The 20663-nt window shown below is 44.3% G+C and overlaps 1 protein-coding gene across 1 annotated transcript in view; it reads left to right on the forward strand.

Annotated features, from left to right (window-relative positions):
- LOC141273403 (alpha-2-macroglobulin-like protein 1) overlaps positions 1 to 20663 on the forward strand; it is a 137958-nt gene that overhangs the window by 104534 nt on the left and 12761 nt on the right. Inside the window, exons 28-32 of the mRNA XM_073685172.1 lie at positions 2561 to 2723; positions 5235 to 5449; positions 5535 to 5753; positions 5866 to 5990; positions 7832 to 7922. Coding sequence (XP_073541273.1) covers positions 2561 to 2723; positions 5235 to 5449; positions 5535 to 5753; positions 5866 to 5990; positions 7832 to 7922 — 813 coding nt within the window. The remainder of the gene's footprint in view (positions 1 to 2560; positions 2724 to 5234; positions 5450 to 5534; positions 5754 to 5865; positions 5991 to 7831; positions 7923 to 20663) is intronic.

Genomic DNA, 20663 nt, shown 5'->3' on the forward strand with positions numbered 1-20663 from the left:
TCCAAAACATAGAGGCAGCACACCATTTGAAAAAGTGAAAAAATTACGTTTTAATGGCCCATATTTGCAACGTTTTGGCTCTAGGTAAGATCCTTTCTCAAGCCTTTCTCAAGCTTGAGAAATGCTCACACCTAGAGTTGAAACGTTGCTAATATGGGCCATTAAAAAAGTAATTTTTTCACTTTTTAAAATGGTGTGCTGCCTCTATTTTTGGACTATCTATCTATCATATACAGTTGTGTTCAAAATAACAGTGTGATCAAAAACATGAGTTAGGCACAAAATCTTTATACTAGTTTTTATTTCCATGCATTGGGAACATTACACACGGGTTTCTAATTCAAAACATGAAGAGAAATGTATATCATTTTTAACTACTTTTACAGAAAATACCAAAAAATGAACATTGAGCTGTTCTAAAAAATAGCATTGTCTGCATTTGCCTTTACAAACTCATAATATGTACTCTTTTTTTTTGAAGATTTAGCATTTCTATGAATCACTAACCTAATATTTAGTTGTATACCCACAGTTTTTTAGAACTGATTGACATCTATGTTGCATAGAGTCAACTAACTTCTGGCACCTGTCAACTGTTATTCCAGCCCAGGATGCTTTGAATACATACAACAATTTTTTGGCATTTGTTGGCTTTGCCTCAGAAACTGCATTTTTGATGTCACCCTACAAGTGTTCTATCGGATTAAGGTCCGGGGATTGGGCTGGTAACTCCATAACCTCAATTTTATTGGACTGGAACCAAGATTTCGCTTGTTTACTGGTCGTAGCCTTGCTGAAACACCCATTTCAAGGGCATATCCTCTTCAGCGTAAGGCAACATGACCTCTTCATGTATTTTAATATATGCAAACTGGTCCATGATCCCTGGTATGCGTTAAATAGGTCCAGCACCATAGTAAGAGAAACATGCCCATATCATGATGCTTGAACCACCATGCTTCACTGTCTTCAGAACATACTGTGGCTTGAATGCAGAGTATGGGGGTCGTGTGACGAACTGTCTGCAGCCCTTGGACCCAAAAGTAACAATTTTACTTTCATCAGTCCACAAAATGTTACTCCATTTCACTTTAGGCAAGTTGGTATGTTCTTTGGCAAATTGCATCCGCTTCAGTACATATGTTTTTTTTAACAGTGGGACTTTTGGGGACTTCTTGCTAAGAGATTAGCTTCACACAGGTGTCTTCTAACTGTCACAGTACTCACAGGTAACTTGAGACTGACTTTATTCATCCACGAGCTGATCATTGGTTGAGCCTTTGTCATTCTGGCTATTCTTCGATCCATTCAAATGGTAGTCTTCCATTTTCTTCCATGTCTCTCTGGTTTTGTTTTCCATTGTAAAGCATTGGATATCATTTTAGCTTAACAGCCCATCATTGTCTGCACTTCTTTATAAGTTTTACCCTCTCCAATCAACTTTTTAATCAAAGTACGCTGTTCTTCTGAACAATGTCTTGAACGACCCATATTTCTCAGGCTTTCAAGGAGAAATGCATGTACAACATGTGCTGGCTTCACCCTTAAATAAGGGCCTCCTGATTCACACCTGTTTCTTCACAGAATGATTGACCTCACTAATAGAACTCCACACTGCTATTATTTTGAACAAACCCCCTTTCAATTAATTATTCAAAGACACAGACTCAAAAACATGCTGATTATGAATGCTGAGTCTGGTGGTTTTCTTAGAATCTACTGCACCAACTGGTAAATTGTTTGCATTTGGTAATATAATTTATACTAAAAACAGTGATTAATCTGCTTAGTCATAATGGACTGCTATTATTTTGAACACTACTGTATGTATCCTTATATTTTACCTCTGTCGTCCCTGCTTGTTAAATGTGGTAGTTCTCCTCTCATTGCCCATCGCCCTCTTCACCATCAGATCACCATGAAGCATGGGCAGTTACAGGGCAGGGAAGCTCCTGAGCATGTGCGTCCACCACTGAAGGTGGACCTACACTCCAGACAGGCGAGAGAACAAGGAGGACTATTACAAGTCATAATGTAGTGCATTTACAAATAACAATTTAGAATTGATATATATTGGAAATGTACTTCTTTTTCACTTTCTCTATTGGATTTTAAATAATACTTTTCATAATATAACTCTTCTAAGTAAAACCTACACCCATTCACCAGGTCTTCACAACAACATTCAGCCTGGCAGAACATTCCTCAGACACCCATTAATAACCTCATTGATAGCAGCCAAGTCTTGTACGTGTGGAGATTTCTGCATGTGGCACGCAGACTCGATACTGAATAAATCGAGACGTTTTGAAAATGTTATTTCCATTTTTCCATAATTTGAAGATCACTAACATGTCTATTCATCCTGCGATTTACAGAATTTCACGACTTTTCCTTCTTGGTCTTGCAATGTTGAAGGTTGTACATTTCCTGACTCAAGGAAGCATATTACAACCTTGGTGTTTGGAAATACAGTCCATGCACTTATTATAGGTGAATCACACAACATCATGCGTATCTTCTTTTTGGTAAATGTTAACATTTTTTTTATCTTTTGCAGAATGAAATGGTACAAACGGCACTTCAGTATCTTCGGGACAGTGTTTCCAAAGTAGACAGCCTGTATACAAAGGCTCTCCTTGCTTATGCCTTTACATTATCCAGAGATTATGAGCTACTAGACACACTCCTGGATGAACTGCATGATGAGGCTACAAATGCAGGTAGTCTTCAGATTTTCCCCACAGAAGAAGAAAGCTAAAAAAGACTTTTAGGCTGCGTGCCCACGTAGCGTTTTTCAAGCGTATATGCTGCTTAATTTCGGCAGCGTAAACGCTTGGGAAACGCTAGGTAATCCGCTCCCCATGGTCCCCAAGGGGATTCCGCAAGTTCTATGCACATGCTGCGGATTTTTCCGCAGCGTTTATGCAGCGCTCAAAAATCCGCAGCATGTCCATTAATTTTGCGTTTCCACAAGCGGAATTGCCTTGTGCAATGCATTAAAAAACGCAAGGCAACTCTGCATGTGGAAAACGCGCGATAAACGCACGAAAAACGCGCAATAAACGCGTGCGGAATTCCGCATGCATTTTTCCAGGAGAGGACTTGCAGAAATGAAGCAGAAATTTTCTGCTTCATTTCTGCAACGTGGGCACATAGCCTGAGGCTGTGTGCCCACGTAGCATTTTTCAAGCGTTTTTGATGCGGAATTTCCGCAGCGGAAACGCTTGTAAAACGCTTGGTAACACGCACCCCATGGTCCCCAATGGGATTCCGCAAGTTCTATGCACATGCTGCGGATTTTTCCGCAGCGTTTATGCTGCGTTCAAAAATCCGCAGCATGTCATTTAATTTTGCGTTTCCGCAAGCAGAATTGCCTTTGTCCAATGCATAAAAAACGCAAGGCAATTCCGCATGTGGAAAACGCGTGATAAACGCGCGAAAAAAGCGCGATAAACGCGTGCGGAATTCCGCATGCGTTTTTCCGGGAGAGGACTTGCATTTATGCAGCAGAAATTTTCTGCTTCATAAATGCAACGTGGGCACATAGCCTTAAAGAGATTTTTCCAGTTCTCAGTATTGATGGCCTAATTTTAGGATAGCTCATCAATATGCAATAAGTCTGACTCCCGGCACCCCTGTCAATGAGATATATGTAGGGTCTATAGCCTTCCAGTGACAATTATGTGGTAAGCAGGATTGGCCATGTGAAGTTTCTTCAAAGCTCGATACTTTGGTTGTCAGGGGCTACTGCCATAGGGGTCTGATGACTCAAGGTCCCATCCATTAATTTAGTCAGGATTGGCCAACCATCTAATGTGAATGGGAGCCTCCTAATTCTCCCTAAATATCATCTATCACATTGTCAGAGAAGGATCTTACCATTGGAATTTCTTCGGCGGAGAAAAAGGCTGCTACCAGAGCAGTCAAGGGAAAATGGGGTCTCACGGGAGTTCCTGTGTATGTAGGAGTTGAGAGGGATCATTTGGTTGACAGTAGAGATGGACGGATTGATTCTTGGGACTATGGTCAGGTCAGATCAGTGCCCTGTGACCACTGGACAGGAGCTTTGCGACTCTTACCTTTCCGAGTTCCCTAGCGTGATTAACTGAGCCGACGCAACGTCATCTGTGTTACGCTGCAATGATAACATCGCCCATGCCTAGCTAATCAAAAGCTATGTCGGGGATCTCGGAAGATAAGAGATTTATGAGCCTCTTTCAGAGACTACCGATTTGGCTCATGGACAAGAGTCCCACGAAACGATCTGCCCATTTTTAGCTAACATCTATAAGAAGTATCATAATAGTAATTTCACATATAGCGCCGTCATATTCTGGAGTCAGATGTATAATAATAATATAATAGTAATTTCACGAATAGCGCCCTCATATTCTGCAGCACTTTACAATTAGCTGGTATATGGCCAGCTTTACTACCCTTTCCCTTCTGAAAACGCTTGCAGTCTTGGCAGTGTTCATATATAGTAGAGGTGATAAAAATCAGCTGAACATGTATGAGCACCATAAACCACTGCCAAATGGTGATAAAAGCATCGGTACTCGAAATTTGGCATGCCTGATCTGTCTTTCAGAAGACCCCTACACACATTAGATGGCAGTTCTATCCAATCCTGCTGAAATTGGAGGATTTAGACATCATTACTGTAATATTTAGTAGGCTTTGCTGCTACAACACCGCGTTTCAAATTGTTATGCAAATTGAATTTAGGTGTAATAAAGATGCCATTTTTTTGTTTTTCAAATAAACTCATTGACGGGTCTTTGGATCAATGAAATCAATCTCAGACACCTGATAATAATTTGAAACCGTGCATTATGAGATTTTTTAGTTTTGAAAAAAAATCCTGTTATTATTGGGAGGATTATCCAATAAAATTTGATTTATACTCCAACGGTTGATGATTTGAACATTATACTGACTCATTTTCATCGACCATTTAGGAAACTCAGAGAAAAATATCAGTTGCATAATAATTTGGAATGCGGTGTAGATAAAACAGCTAGATATACTATGACCTGGAGTGGTGTGCCAGCTTCGCTGATCTACCCCATACTGCCAGTGCCACCACTCAACTTCATGTAGACCCAAGTAGAGAATGTCGTTGCTTCTAAAACAAACTTCTCCCTTACCAATCGTATATTAATTGACCCCTTAAAGACACCGGTGATCATGCTTAAAAATAATTGGCCATTGATTCTGTTGTTTCTTAGGTGGAGATACCTACTGGCCAACAAGCCCATCCAATCCTACCAAAGATCCTTTGTGGTCTCAACCCAATTCCAATGAGGTGGAGTTGGCTTCATATGTGCTTTTAGCTCATCTTTCTAAGGACAACCCAACAAAGACGGACATTGATAAGGCTTCTAGTATCGCCTCCTGGATAGGAAAACAACAGAATCCATATGGAGGTTTTGTGTCCACACAGGTAATCTGTTTGGCCTAGAATAAGGCAATGAGAATTCATGTTCTGTTCTGTTCCAACATGGATTATGTTTTTTCCTTCCGGGCAGGATACGGTGGTGGGACTTCAGGGTCTTGCTTTGTTTTCCAAGTTAACCTACTGTAAGCATGAAGGATTGGAGGTTATATTTGGTCTAGATGGAGAAAACACGATGCACAGCTTCTATGTAGATGAAAGCTCTCGGTTCCTTCTTCAGAAGAAACAATTTGGAAAGTTGCCAGGAGATTACACGGTGCAGGTCAAGGGTGAAGGATGTGCCTTCTTAAAGGTAAAGGCAGGCTTAACTGTGCACTCAAAACTTCTTACAGTGCTTTATTCTTCATAGGGTTATCCAATATAATGAATGCAATAGTTAATATGTAAATTCTCACCTTTAACAGGTGACACTAAAGTACAACATATACCCCAATCAAGCCGATTCATTCTTTCATATCCAAGTGAACCTGACTCTAGGAGACAGCATGAATAAATCTAAACTGATGTTAAACTATTCTATTTCTGTAAGGTGAGTTGGACTAACTTTAGCCAAAATTGCAATTTCTTTAATTTTTTTTGGGGGGAGGTGATTGCATACATTATAATATTTGTCCTCTGAGAGACTGTACTTGAGATACTGATGACCTATTGTTAGGATAGATCATCAATATTAGATTGAAGATGTCCAACTGTACCCCCCCCACCTCCCAAAGATCAGCTGTTTTAAGGTCTTGCTGTGTATAGAGTTGGAACTCCACAGCGCCATATACTGTGTAGTGGCCACTCTCGGTACTGCAGCTCAGTTTCCGTACACTCTAATAGGAGCCGTGCTGCAGAACCCAAGAGTGGTCACTATTCAAACACTATGAGCCCCATTCATTTTTTACATTTGTCTAGTTTTTCGTGTTTTATGCCTGTTTTTCATTTGCACCTAATTCTTCTTTAAATTTGCACTTTTTTTTTTACAGTCACTTCTTTATTCCGTTGTTGTTTTTTTTGTGGGCAGGGTTTGGAGTTTCCAAATGTTTTCACCTGATTTATCATTTGCAACTTTTCGAAAAGTCTCCATATATATATATATATATATATATATATATATATATATATATATATATATATATATTATAATTTATTTTTTTTTGTGCAAATGTACTTCGGTCTTCCGCGGAGTGATTTTATGTACTCCGGGATCTTTTAGTGACATTTTGCAAAATGTTTTAAACTGTTTTGTGACTTTTTAGAGCAGAAGATGATTTTCAACTTTGCGCAAAAAAAAAAAAAAACATGAACTGTGTGCACCATCTTGAAGAATGTGGCGGATAAAAAACAACAAATGCTACAAGACAGAAATGAAAAGTGACTTTAAAAAAAAACGCAAATGATGAATCTGGCCTATGTTATATTGTGGGACCAGCAAACAGTTTTTAGCTGGGGAAGTCCCACTTGTCTAATGTTAATGCTAAGATTATCCTAAGATTAAATCATCATTATCTTAGTTGAAAACCTCTTGGACGTCCCCTTCAATTACATCATTGACCATAGAGTTGAACTATGTTGTAGCGCTCTGTTTTTTCGATGTATATTAGAAACACGCATTTCCTTCCTATATTATCTATTGACAGAGCAGCAGGGAGTGTGGGTTTATGGAAGCAGCAATGTATGGGAGTTAATGGACAGAAAATCGTTCAAAAGAGATACCCCTTTATATTGTGTTTATACCTTGCCTTGTCTGTGTCCCCAGCAGTACAATAAAGCTGTAATTAAAGGGAATCTTTTACCATCTAATCTGAAAACAACATAAAGTAGAGAAAGAGACCCTGATTCCAGTGATGTGTCACTTACTGGGCTGCTTGCCGTAGTTTTAATAAAATCACTGTTTTAACAACAGGATAAAATCAATAGAGGACTAGTAAACCTGGTAGTCCAACCCCGCCCCCAACACTGATTGGCAGATTTCTGTTTATGCACAGTGTACACAGAAATCTGCCAATCAGTGATGGGGGCGGGGTTACACAGAGCTCAGCATTCAGTGAACTGGTAGATCTGCAGGAGAAAAAAATGATTTTATCAAAACTGCAGCAAGCAGCTCAGTAAGTGACACATTACTGGAATTTGGGTCTCTGTACCTACATCATGCCGCTCTCAGATAGGGGAACAAAAACCTAGATTCCCTTTAAATTCCCCACTCCTGATGGTAAAGAAATGACTGTGTACAAGTCAACATTAAAAAGATGCAGAGGATTTTGCAGAAAACAGGAAATGTGACTAGTGTGAAAATGGCAATATTTCAGGATTTTATACAGGTTAATAAAAAAAACTGGTATAGATGTAATTTATATAAAAGGTAACTAGTAATTTATATTGGTTCAGGTATGTAGGTCAACGAAGCAAAACAAACATGGTCCTCATAGAGACAGAGCTACCTTCTGGTTTCAGAGCAAATCTAGATTCTTTGGAAATGGTAAGTAAAGCATTATTGACAGATAGAGGTTAGTATTTCACTTTCCTGGACCAAAAAAAAATCAGTTTCTGTAAATTGTCATAACGTACAGTAATATAAAAATTCTATAGACAGATGTAGCAAAGATTATTTTTACTCACAATTAGGGATGAGCGGACTGGTGGAAGTTCGAGTTCTGGAACCTGACCCTAACTTTAGTCCAAAGTTCAGTTTGGGTACCAGAACAGTACCCGAACTTGAACCAGAACCCAATTGAAAACAATAGAGACCCGAACTTTGTATCTGGAAAATCTCTCTCTCTCTCTGACTTTCCCCGGAACTCAGAACATTAAAACGGACTTCCGAGAGAAGACCGTGTGCGGAGTTTTGCCGCCCCGAACTTGTAAGGTTGGGTTCGCTCATCTCTACTCACAATGTACCATCTAGAATATCTGTCACAGAAGGTCATCTCACTTAAGAGGATTAAGATAACATTGCAAAAGCCATTGACCGTTGTGAATTACAGTTTTCTATGCTGTTATATGCCGTTGCTGGGTTATCTGGGTCAAAGTAACCTTTGCTAGATCTGTATATGCTATAGATATTGCTTTGTCTCATCTCTTTTTTTAAAGTTCTATTGCATTAGGCAATTAGCTGAAAACGTCATTGGTTTCTGTGAAAGAAGACAAAGGCCGCCATACACATTAGATGGCTGTTGGCTGAACAATGCTTTGGCCGATCATTAGGCCCTCAGCCATCTCAGCTAATTCTCTCATATACAGGAACACTCATTCAGTCGAGCGCTCCTGTGTTCTCCATGAGAAAGCCAATGACTGACACATTGGCCGGCGGCATATCTCCAGGAGAGCAATGTGATCTGCAGTCTGAAATTGGACATGCCTGATCGACATTTCTCCTGATGATGAGTCAGCCGGCGCCCCCATACACAGTAGACAGTCGGCCAAACCCATCAATATCGGCGGGTTCAGCCGACATTAGCCCAATGTGTATGTATGTGAACAAGGAGCTGGTGCACATTTCTGATGTAATTTATTCGTAAATTATGATAAATTTGCCTGTCATGCTTGGCATGCACGTCTTGACAGACCCTCTTTTAAAAAAGTTGGTGTAGCGGATGTAAAAATGCCAAAGGTTGCAAATTTTTGTACAAAAATTTTTGGTAACCTTTCAAGCAGTTTTACAACAGAATTTTGCTGGATAAATCTGGACCATAGATTCAGTCTCTGATGTGTAACCACAGGGAAAATTAAGCAGTACATAGCCTACTGTAAAATAAATCCAATAGGTTGCCTTTAATTTGGGAAGAGTCCTCCAGAGCCCACTAGGTTGTCTGTGATTTGGGAGAAGTCCTCCAAATCCCAATAGGTTGTCTGTAATTTGGGACAAGTCCTCCAAAGCCCAATAGGTTGTCTGTAATTTGGGACAAGTCCTCCAAAGCCCAATAGGTTGTCTGTAATTTGGGACAAGTCCTCCAAAGCCCAATAGGTTGTCTGTAATTTGGGACAAATCCTCCAAAGCCCAAAAGGTTGTCTGTAATTTGGGAAAAGTCCTCCAAAGCCCAATAGGTTGTCTGTAATTTGGGAAAAGTCCTCCAAAGCCCAATAGGTTGTCTGTAATTTTGAACAAATCCTCCAAAGCCCAAAAGGTTGTCTGTAATTTGGGACAAATCCTCCAAAGCCCAAAAGGTTGTCTGTAATTTGGGAAAAGTCCTCCAAAGCCCAATAGGTTGTCTGTAATTTGGGAAAAGTCCTCCAAAGCCCAATAGGTTGTCTGTAATTTTGAACAAATCCTCCAAAGCCCAAAAGGTTGTCTGTAATTTGGGACAAGTTCTCCAAAGCCCAATAGGTTGACTGTAATTTGGGACAAGTCCTCCAGAGCCCAATAGGTTGTCTGTAATTTGGGACAAGTCCTCCAGAGCCCAACAGATTGTCTGTAATTTGGGACAAGTCCTCCAGAGCCCAATAGGTTGTCTGTAATTTGGGACAAGTCCTCCAGAGCCCAATAGGTTGCCTGTAATTTGGGACAAGTCCTGCAGAGCCCAATAGGTTGTCTGTAATTTGGGACAAGTCCTCCAAAGCCCAATAGGTTGACTGTAAATTTGGGACAAGTCCTCCAGAGCCCAATAGGTTGTCTGTAATTTGGGACAAGTCCTCCAAAGCCCAATAGGTTGACTGTAAATTTGGGACAAGTCCTCCAGAGCCCAATAGGTTGTCTGTAATTTGGGACAAGTACTCCAAAGACCAATAGGTTGACTGTAATTTGGGGCAAGTCTTCCAGAGCCCAATAGGTTGTCTGTAATTTGGGACAAGTCCTCTAGAGCCCAATAGATTGTCAGCAATTTGGGGAAAGTCCTCCAGAGCGAGAGACAATCTCTTTCCACTTTAGCCAAGAAATAAGGCTCTCAAACAGATAACCTCCCCTTTTTTATCTCAAAATATCCTAGTTGAGTGTATCACAATAGGTTTTCTTAATCAGGCTGTCAGTTTAATTACATTATCCTTTTCTTAAATTATTATTTCCTGTAAAAAAAAAAAAAAAAATACAAGGGCTTTCTATTCATTATACTTACAACTGTTGCTGAAGCTGAAATCATTGCAAGCGGTCACTAGTGGAGAAATATGGTATTACAAGGCCACCATTTAAATAGGTGGAAGCCACTGTATCTCTAGGTGCTGGCTAACAGAGCAGGAGGATGGCTTTCAGGAGGCTCGTGATGTTCATATGAAATAAAATCGGGTTATTCTGATGAAACATCCTTCCGTTGCATAATCCAGGGATCCAGGTTCGGTTTATCAAACTAAATAGCTGGGACTTCTATCAATCAACGCACTGTAGTCAATCTTCAGCAATGTGTGGAGAAAATTGAACGCTTATTTAACCATATAGATGAAAAATTCAGTAAATTGGAAGCTTACTTAACTCTACAGATGAAAAATTCAGGAAAATTGAAGCTTATTTAACCCTACAGATGAAAATGTGGCACCCCAGGGGTCCGGTTGCCACAGTGGCATTGCCTCCCTCAAAAGATGTAATGCCATGCCTGGAAGCAGGCAGGGGTCCCCTAGTCAGGTATACTAAACATGCAACACTTTCCTGGCTCATGAACAGCAAGGGGAGCCCACTCCCTTTGGCAGCTGGTATCTGGGGGCGGGGTTAGTTAGTCTTAGTGTGAGGAGTTGAAGAGAGGACGTCGAAGAGAGAGAGGAGCTGGGGACTGGAGCTGCGTGGCAGCTCACCCCAGAAGTACCGCACAGAAGAACCGGACACGGGAGTCCGAGGTTGTGGGGCACTGAAGGCCCAGCAGCAGAAACTGGAGGGCAGGTCTCCTGGCCCCATCAGACGCCCGGAGGCTCAGCAGCACCGCAGGGTCCAGCACCGCCACGAGGGAGCGACGCACCAGCAAGGCCCGAGCTGCCTGCCATATTGGTGAGCACAGAAACGTTACACTCAGGGACGAGGACCACCGCACAGCTACAAGCAGCAGGGCCAAAGACTTAAGTGGAAAGGGAAGGCCTCCAACTTTTACCTGGCAAGGAGGATTCTTTACTTGCTTCCAGGCAGCCCGGACTTCCACTTCTAGCCAGTACCCTAGTCCCGGCTTGTCTAATCAGCACCAGTAAAGACCCTGGGACTGCACTTCCTTGTCTGTGTTTCTTGCTGCGCCATCAACCCCTGCACTACAACGCCCAGCACAACCTGCAACATCATCTACACTGCCCTGGAGCTAGCTCTACCTGTGGAGAGCCACACCATCCCTGCTGCAGTAACATCAGCTCCAGAGGACTGCTCCGCAGCGGCGGCTCCCTTTAGCCGCAATCCACAGGTGGCGTCATGAACTCTATAAAAACACTATAAATCCCCTATTCATAAACCCCTTTTATTGACCGCCCTGGGTTACGGACCGGGTCACCGCCACTGTGACATTCCCCAGCATCCACCGGCCCGGCACCGGGTACCCCATGGCCCAGGGGGCGCGTCAAAAAATTCAAGAAAATTGAAGCTTATTTAACCCTACAGATGAAAAATTCAGGAAAATTGAAGCTTATTTAACCCTACAGATGAAAAATTCAGGAAAATGGAAGCTTATTTAATCCTATAGATGAAAAATTCAGTAGATCAGGGGATGAAAATAATCATCGAGTAGTGAATACCAGGTCTATACTAAACACATTCCCAAATCCTCGCACCTCTCACTGTCCCTTGGAGCAGCAAAAGTGTCATCTCGGGGTTAACTGTAATGAGCTTTTCTCGCTTCACAAGCCAAAACTGACTCAGAAGTTCCCAGCACCTGATGGGACTTAACATATATAGCAGCTAAATAGTCAGCTGTTGCATGAAACTGTATTATACTAAATATCTGATTTACCGAGAACTTGCGGAAATTGTGATGGAGGAAGTACAGGATAAGCATCTGAACACCTGGTTAACAGGTCTAGTGAGAGCGATTGTTGGCACAAATTTGGCCAATAGACTTGGTGACCGGGTCAATTTTCATTTTTGCTCTTTCATTTTTTTCTCCTTCTTTTGCTCCAAAAGCCCTAACTTTTTTTTTGTTATTTTTAGCCAGATGAGGGTTAACGTACCAGTAATGCCCATAAGTATCCAATCAGAAAATATCCAGCTGAGGCCAATACCCCATCGGCCAGTGATGGGTTGAGCGCAGGCATTTATGCTCAGTCAAGGGAAAAAAACAGTGGAAAACTGATGCATGCCCGATCCTTGTCTTCCCTGCAAAACGAACATTAGGTGAACATCAAATAAACATTAGATGACTGGATGATCTCGATAAATTTGTGAGGTTTGGCTGACCTCACACAAAGGGCGCAGTCAGACGGCCGTATTACTCGTGCAAGGATCACATCGCAATCCTCGGACTGGCTGTCGGCTCACCTGACCTGAGCATGACAGCCTGTATTTCTATGCAGCTGTCACGCTCAGGTCTGCAGAGCCAACGGCCAGTCCGAGGATTGCGATGTGATCCTCTCACAAGTGATACAGCCGTCTGTCTGCCCCCTATTATGTATGGCCACCTTTAGCTGCAATATTGCACCAATTTATGGACAGCTTTGTCTAATGCTGTATAAGCCCATGTACTGTAGATGTTGTTTGATATAGAAATTCCATGATGTTCTTAGGCTATGTGAGTCTTTTTGCTGAGTTTTCGGAGCGGAAACTGTTTTTCAGGAGTTTTGAGACTTGGAGGAGAATTTGGAGAGTTTATGATAAAGTTATGGAAACACAAAGGAAAATAGGGGTAGGGAGGGTCAGCTCACCGGTGAGTCAATCTTCCTTGGAGAGTCATCGCACAGAACCGACCTGGTCCGGGTCGACCATATACACAGCAGGAAAAGAAGATGATCTGTCCAGCGATGATATTGTTAATAAAAATCCGTTTCGCTTTATAGAATAAAATTTAAAAGATAATCCAGTGGATACAATCAAGAGCAACTACCATTCGCCCTCCATGGGAATCCAGATCGACGCATTTCGACTCATCTGGACCAGATCATGACTAAGACCTAACAAGTCAAAACGCGTTGATCTGGATCCCAATGGAGGGCGCATGGTAGTTGCTCTTGATTGTATCCACTGGATTATCTTTTAAATTTTATTCAATAAAGATAAATGGATTTTTATTAACAATATCATCGCTGGACAGGTCATCTTCTTTTCCTTTATGATAAGTTTCTGCTCCAAAAACGCCTTGAAAAAAATCTATGTGCACACATATTATTATTCTGAAACCTCTCGCAACAATCAATCCATTCACCAGAATGTAGATTAGGCTGCTATAAAGGAGTTTTTTCCTTACAAGGTCCAGAAAGTTGCTGATGGCTGCACTTGCAGGCAGATTTCCTTTTAGAATAAAGCAGATCCAAGGTGTAACTTCTAACAAAAGTGATTTTCCGAAGCGCACAACCCCCTTATTTCCTGGAGCGCTGGTAATACACTTGTGTAGTCATCATATGAGACCGTGAGGTCTTATATTACTATGGAGGGCAGACGGGGAGGGGGGGCGTGAATATTGTGCCACATTAATGACCTGTGCTTGACATTGCGCAGCGCAGTCACTTGACTCTGAAGCTACATTTCATTTTAATGGAGACCAGATGCTGAGTTTTCCTTATTCAGTGAAGTAATTTTCAGTAAGAGGGAATATACTTTTAAACAAAAGTGAGCTGCTTTCTGAAAGTGATTTTTGTATCAAAGTCTGTGTTGTATGTATTAACAAGGAGAAACACTATATTCCTCCCTACAGCATGGTCCCTGATTCCAGCGATGTGTTACTTACTGGGCAGCTTGCTGTAGTTTTGATAACCTCCTCCTGATAAAACAGTGATTTTATCACTAGAGGACTAGTAAACCATGCTGCCATGTAGTCCTCCATATTCATGAGCTCTGTATAACCCTGTCCCTACCACTGATTGGCAGCTTTCTACACAGGAAGCCAATCAGTGGTGTGGGCGGGGTTATACACAGCTCAGCAATCAGAGAACTGCTAGATCTGCAGCAGAGAAAACAGTAAGTGACTCATCCCTGGAATCAGGGTCTCTGCCCCTACATCATGCTGCTCTCAGACAGGTTAGCAAAAAACTGGTGACATATTTTTCTGTAAGGGGATCTGTCACCAGATTTCACAATGCAAAAGGCATATAATATTAAACTGCTCTCTTATTCCTTACGAAACTGGTGTACTTACCGTGAAATCCATGCCAGAATGGCTGTGTAATGCTATATTAAAAAAGAACATTTTAAAAAGTCCTGTTCACATGATACATGTTATATTTAACCCATTAGCCAACTGTCACCTCCATTTTCATCATATGTCACAACAGCTAAGCCCGCTCCATTCCAAGTAGATGCCAGCTGTGTTACACAGCCGGCATCTGCCTGTAACCACAATTTAACTGTTTAAATGCTGGCGTCAATTGCTAATGTCGCGCCCAGGGGGTGGGGAGGACTCGGCACCCGGGCCTTGTTGTTAGTTTTGGGGGATGTCGTGGTAGTCGGCTGCCGGGCCCATACCCTGGGCCTCTCTTTTAAAAGGGTGATGGAAAATTATATAAAAGTTCGTGACGCCACCCGTGGTGTCTGGTGAGGATCACCAACACTGCGGCAGCCCATTGAGGCCGGTGTTAAGGCAGCTTGCGTGGTATAGCTCCCCACAGGTGGAGCTAGGCCTGAGGGCAGCGGGGATGTAAGGATGCAGGACAGATTGGAGAACAGGGACAGACACGATAGTCACTTCAGTACCTTTTACTGGTGGTATTCAAGGTGCAATCTGGAGCACTGTAGGGTGAAGGGTGCATATCAGGATCCGCCCCAGTGAGCGGGTGTAGGGCCTCCTGTTTCTTGCCTTTGTGTAGTAAGTTTCTGACCTGCCTGGAGCTAGGCCTAACTTTGTCTCTGTCTTGCACCGGCTGACTTTGTGGTAGGGCCTTCTCTTGGAGTTCACGCTCCCAGCTTGCGGAGCCTCCGTGACTCCTGGCTCTGGTACGTATCAGCTCTTAGGTGATCCTGGGACCTGAAGTCTTCCAGGGGTCTCCAGTTGTCTCTAGAGGGGGATATACGGCCCTGTAGACACAGACACGGTGTCCGGTATATGTTTTCTGGGGTGAGCTTGTACAGCTCCTCTGCCCCCAATGCTACTCACTCCTCTAGCCTTCGGCCTCGCTCGAGGCCCTCACTAGGCTATACACACCAGCGGCAGCTTGCCGCGCTTCATCGCTCTTATGGCGTCGGCACGCCTTGGGCTCTAACTGAGCTCCCTGAGTCTAGCTTGCAGGAGCCTCGTGCTCCACTGCTGAACTTTTAGCTGTGTTCTCTGGACTAGACTGGACTAGACTCCACTGCCTAGCTCCACTTTCCCTTTTTATATCCCTAACGGGCTCCCTCTGGTGGTCTGAGGTGGAAGGTTGAGGTGTGTGTATGCTATGAGGGCCTCTTGTGGAGGAATCCGTCCATGCACCCTTCTAGGATCTGTGGCACTAATACACAGCAGGGGCGCCACATTCCCCCCTAGCAAAGCTCAGCACTCCCGGGCTGAAGTACATTTTATAACAACAATAATAACAATCTTCCCTTTGTGGGAGGCACTTGCTTGAACGTTACATAATAAATCATTATAAATAACAATTAGATATATACAATTCAATAAGCAACCTCAGAATTTAAGTCTCTTTTGGTGAGGTTCCCTGATAGGATGTCCATCTCACAGGGCAGAGTACTTGGTAGCTTGAGGGACCTGTCCCAAATCCTCAACGTAGGCCCTGGGTGGCTGCAGGGCATGAAGATCCCGAGTTGGACCTCCAGGAGAGCCACTCCAGACAGGTTTTTCTTCTGAGGTCACTTAAAGGGGCACTCCAGGGAGTGCAAATATTTCCAAGAGGCAGTTTTTGGGCTGCACATAGTCATCAGCCACAAAGTTCTGTATGTAACAAGGGAAGTAAGTGTCCGTATCACTTAGATTGTCCATTAGAAGGCAAAACACAAGTTAATACATATTCATAAAAATACACAATACTATGCAATATTATACAATACCCCAGGGGTAACTATCTACACTTGTCAGAAGTTCAACTATTTTACTCAGTGTATCTGACAGGGATCTGACCTTTGGTACTACGTATGGACCTTCGTGGTACTGGGATACGTGAGGCACTAGTATTTGCACTACATCCCATTCTGTAAGCACTAGGTGTAGAGGGGCTACAAGACTGCCTTGGCCTCTCTGCGGGACTGGCAAGTATACCATTAGCTGGGCCTTCTTGCTCTTCTCCACCCGGGGATCCTTCTTGAGCAGGCTCTTCTGGGGCACCTACAGGTTCTTCTTGCTGTGGGTAGAAGGTGATTACAGGTATGATTACTGCTCCTCCTAGTTGAGGCCAATCTGCCGGGAAGTCTCCTAAGTCAGTATGGATTACTGCTTCTTTAGGTTGCTCCTGGATAATGAGAGGCACTTGTTCTTGGGGCTTTAGCAGACCTGGACACAACTTCAGATGGTCCCAGGATACTGTTGCAGTCGTTCTTCCTCCGTCTTTGCTAATCAAACAGGTTTTCTTATTATCAAATTTTGAATTCAACACAGTGTAGGGTTCTCTCTCCCACTGGTCATCAAGCTTGTGGTTTCTTCTCTTCCTTTTTAACACTACTTCACCAGGTGTGAAGAGTTCTGCTGGGGCACCTCTGTTGTATTGAGCTTCCTGCTTGTCCCTCACCCAAGTGAGACTGTCTTCGACACAGGCTTGTACTCTTCTGTACTGCTCCTGTCTGGTCATGTCCCAGTCCTCAGTGGTCCCATCTGCTTCTGGTTCTACAACACCGAACTCCAGGTCCATGGGCAACTTTCCTGGTCTTGTTCGCATGAGATATGCTGGAGTGCAATTGGTGGAACTTACAGGGATGTGATTGTACAGATCTACCAGGTCAGGTAGTAGGTCTGGCCACTGATTTCTCTCCTCTAGTGGTATGGTCTTCAGCAGGTTGATGATGATGTTGTTCATCTTTTCACAGAGACCATTGGTTTGGAGGTGGTACGGTGTAGTTCTTATCTTCTTGCACCCGTAGAGATGGCAGAACTCTTTGAACAACTCAGCTTCAAAGGCCGGGCCTTGGTCCGTCAGCACCAGCTCAGGGTATCCATGGGGTCTGCAGAAACACGCCTGGAACATTTTTGCTGCTGTCTCTGCCGTCAGGTCTTTGACGGGGGCGACCACCAGGAAACGTGACTAGTGATCTACCATGGTCAGGGCATAGGAGTACCCTGACCTGCTGGATGACAGCTTGACATGGTCCAAGGCCACGATCTCCAGTGGTCAAGTCGTCTTGAGGGGTTGCAGGGGTGCCTTCTGGCTGCTGTAGTCTTTTTTTCTGAGGCGCATTCTGAGCTGCGCATTCCTACCCAGTAGAATCGACACTTCAGCAGGGTCTCCAGCTTCTTCCAGCCAAAGTGCCCCGCCTGATCATGGTAGGCCTCCAACACCATTTGGATGTCTGTCTTGGGGACCACTATCTGCCATACCATCTCATGGGGTTTTGGATTGACGTACCTCCGGCACAGCTTCTCACGGTAGATAAACAGCCGGCTTCTCTCGTTCCACAGCTGCTTTGCTTGCAGAGACGCTTCCTTCTCCAGGGAGGAACCTTCTTGGGTTATCAGCTCCTTGATACATCTGACAACCGGGTCACTGTCCTGGGTCTCTTTCCAGCTGTAGTGAGGCAAAGGGTTTAACGTCTTCCCACGCTGCCTCCTGGAGGCTCATTGCTCGTGGATCATCCCATTCCGGTGAAAGGCAGGTAGCTCAATCTCCTCCAGGTCATCCACTTTTTCTTCTGTGTCTAACTGGTGAGGCATCCTGGACAGGGCATCGGCGTTGGCGTTCTTGCGGCCCGCCCGGTATTTAATTGTGAATTGGTAGTTTGACAGCCGAGCCATCCATCACTGCTCCAAGGCCCTTAACTTGGCTGTCTCAAGATGGGTCAAGGGGTTATTGTCTGTGTAGGCAGTGAACTTGCTGGAGGCTAGGTAGTGCTTGAACCTTTCAGTGATGGCCCCGACCAAGGCCAGGAACTCTAACTTAAAGCTGCTATAGTTCTCTGGGTTCCTCTTGGTCGGGCGGAGCTTCCTGCTTGCGTATGCGATCACTTTCTCTTGGCCATTCTGCTTCTGATTTATGACAGCTCCCAATCCTTCGTTGCTGGCATCAGTATACAGCAGGAACGGTTGGCTGTAGTCAGGGTAGGCCAGGATCTCGTCACCTGTCAGGATCTCTTTCATCTCCTGAAACGACTCGGCTTGCTCCTTACCCCAGTGGAACGGGGGATTTCTGCCTTTGGGGGACTGTCCTACCAGGAGGTCTTGTAGAGGGGCTGCTTTCTTAGTGTAGTCTTTCACAAACCTCCAGTAGTATCCTACTAGTCCCAGGAACTGACGCACCTCCTTGAGGCTCTTCGGCTCTCGCCACTTCTGGATGGCAGTGACCTTCTCCGGGTCTGGTGCCACTCCTTCTGGGCTGACAATGTGCCCCAGGTACTGTATCTTTCTCTTGAGCAGGTGGCACTTTGAGGGCTTCAGCTTCATCCCGTACCGGGGCAGTGACTCAAATACCTCTGCCAGGTGCTTCAAGTGGTCCTCATATGTCTTGGAGTACACTATCACGTCATCCAGGTAGAGTAACACAGTCTCGAAGTTGCGGTGTCCCAGGCAGCACTCCATCAGTCTCTGGAACGTTCCGGGGGCATTGCAGAGTCCAAACGGCATACTGTTGAACTCGCAGAGTCCCATCGGGGTGGTGAAGGCCGTTTTCTCCCGATCCTCCTCAGCCACAGCTACTTGCCAGTACCCACTAGTGAGGTCAAGGGTGGAAAAGGAATTTGCAGACTTTAAGGCTGCCAGGGATTCCTCAATATGTGGTAAAGGGTATGCATCTTTATGTGTAATGCGATTTACTTGTCTGTAATCTACACACATTCTCATGCTTCCATCCTTTTTCCTGACTAGCACTAGGGGAGCTGCCCAGGGACTACAACTATCCCTTACTACCCCTGCCTTCTTCAAGTCGTGCAACATCTCCTTGGCTTTCTGGTAGTGTGCTGGTGGTATAGGCCTGTAACGTTCTTTGATGGGTGGATGGTCACCTGTGGGGATATGGTGTTGAACCCCCTTAATCCTCCCAAAGTCATGTGGGTGCTTACTGAATACCTGCTCGTATTCCTGAACCACCCGATGTACACCCTGCTTCTGGTGGGCAGGAGTGGTGTCTGTCCCAACATGGATCTGCTGACACCAATCCTCCACCTAGGTTGCCGGGTCATTATCCTCCACCTGGTCTGGGGAGGTCAAAGACTCCGCCATGTGAATGGAGTTGTTATTTACAGTGTGTAACTTGGCAACCGTGGCACAGCGTGGTAATCTGACCTCATCTTCCCCATAGTTGAGAAGACGGACGGTCACCCTCCCGTTGCGTACATCTACTACCCCTCTGGCAGTTAAGAGTGTAGGTCTGTGCTCTGAGCTAAGGGGGTCTACTACCGCCTGGTAGCTCTGTCCTTTAAGACCTATTGCTGCTCTACACCAGATAAGCATTTCACTCATTGGGGGAATCACAATGGGTATGGGGTCTGTTACCCGCACATTACCAATCTCACCACCGGATAGCTTTACTTGCTGCTGGTACACCAGGGCTCGGCTCTCCTTCTGGATCGCTCTTCTCTGCCCTGGTCTGGCGGCGTTAGCAAGCTGTTGGAGCAAAAACACCACTTCCTCCAAACAGTTACCAACAATGTTAGTGCTTAGTACCATATTCATTCCAGAGTCATCAGACAGTCTCTACTACAATGAGTCCCTGATCCTTCAGCTCCACTCTCCCCACCTTTACCGTCACATCCTTAACCCCGACTAGGTTAAGAGGGAGGCCGTTAGAGGCATAAACCGAAAAATCTGGGTTCGGGGTTTGGAGACTGTCCATGGACCAGTATCTCTTGTAAAGGACGTCAGGCATAATTGTTACCTGAGATCCAGTGTCCAGCAGGGCCGGTATCGGAACGCCGTCCACGAGTATGGACAGGAAAGGTCTTCTTCCCACGTACCTGCTGTGCCAGTCTGAGGGGCCTGCTGAGTCTATTCCTGGGTGTTGGCCCTCGGACCCAGGGTTTTCTCGTTTAAGGGAAAGCTCTAGATGCTGTGACCTGACTTGTGGCAGCGGTAGCAGACAGGGTCCCTTGGTGGACGGCGTTGGTCGC

Source organism: Phyllobates terribilis, unplaced genomic scaffold (assembly GCF_046119375.1).
Source record: "Phyllobates terribilis strain yellow unplaced genomic scaffold, ASM4611937v1 Scaffold_5__5_contigs__length_657084704, whole genome shotgun sequence".
NCBI classification, from domain to species: Eukaryota; Metazoa; Chordata; class Amphibia; order Anura; family Dendrobatidae; genus Phyllobates; species Phyllobates terribilis.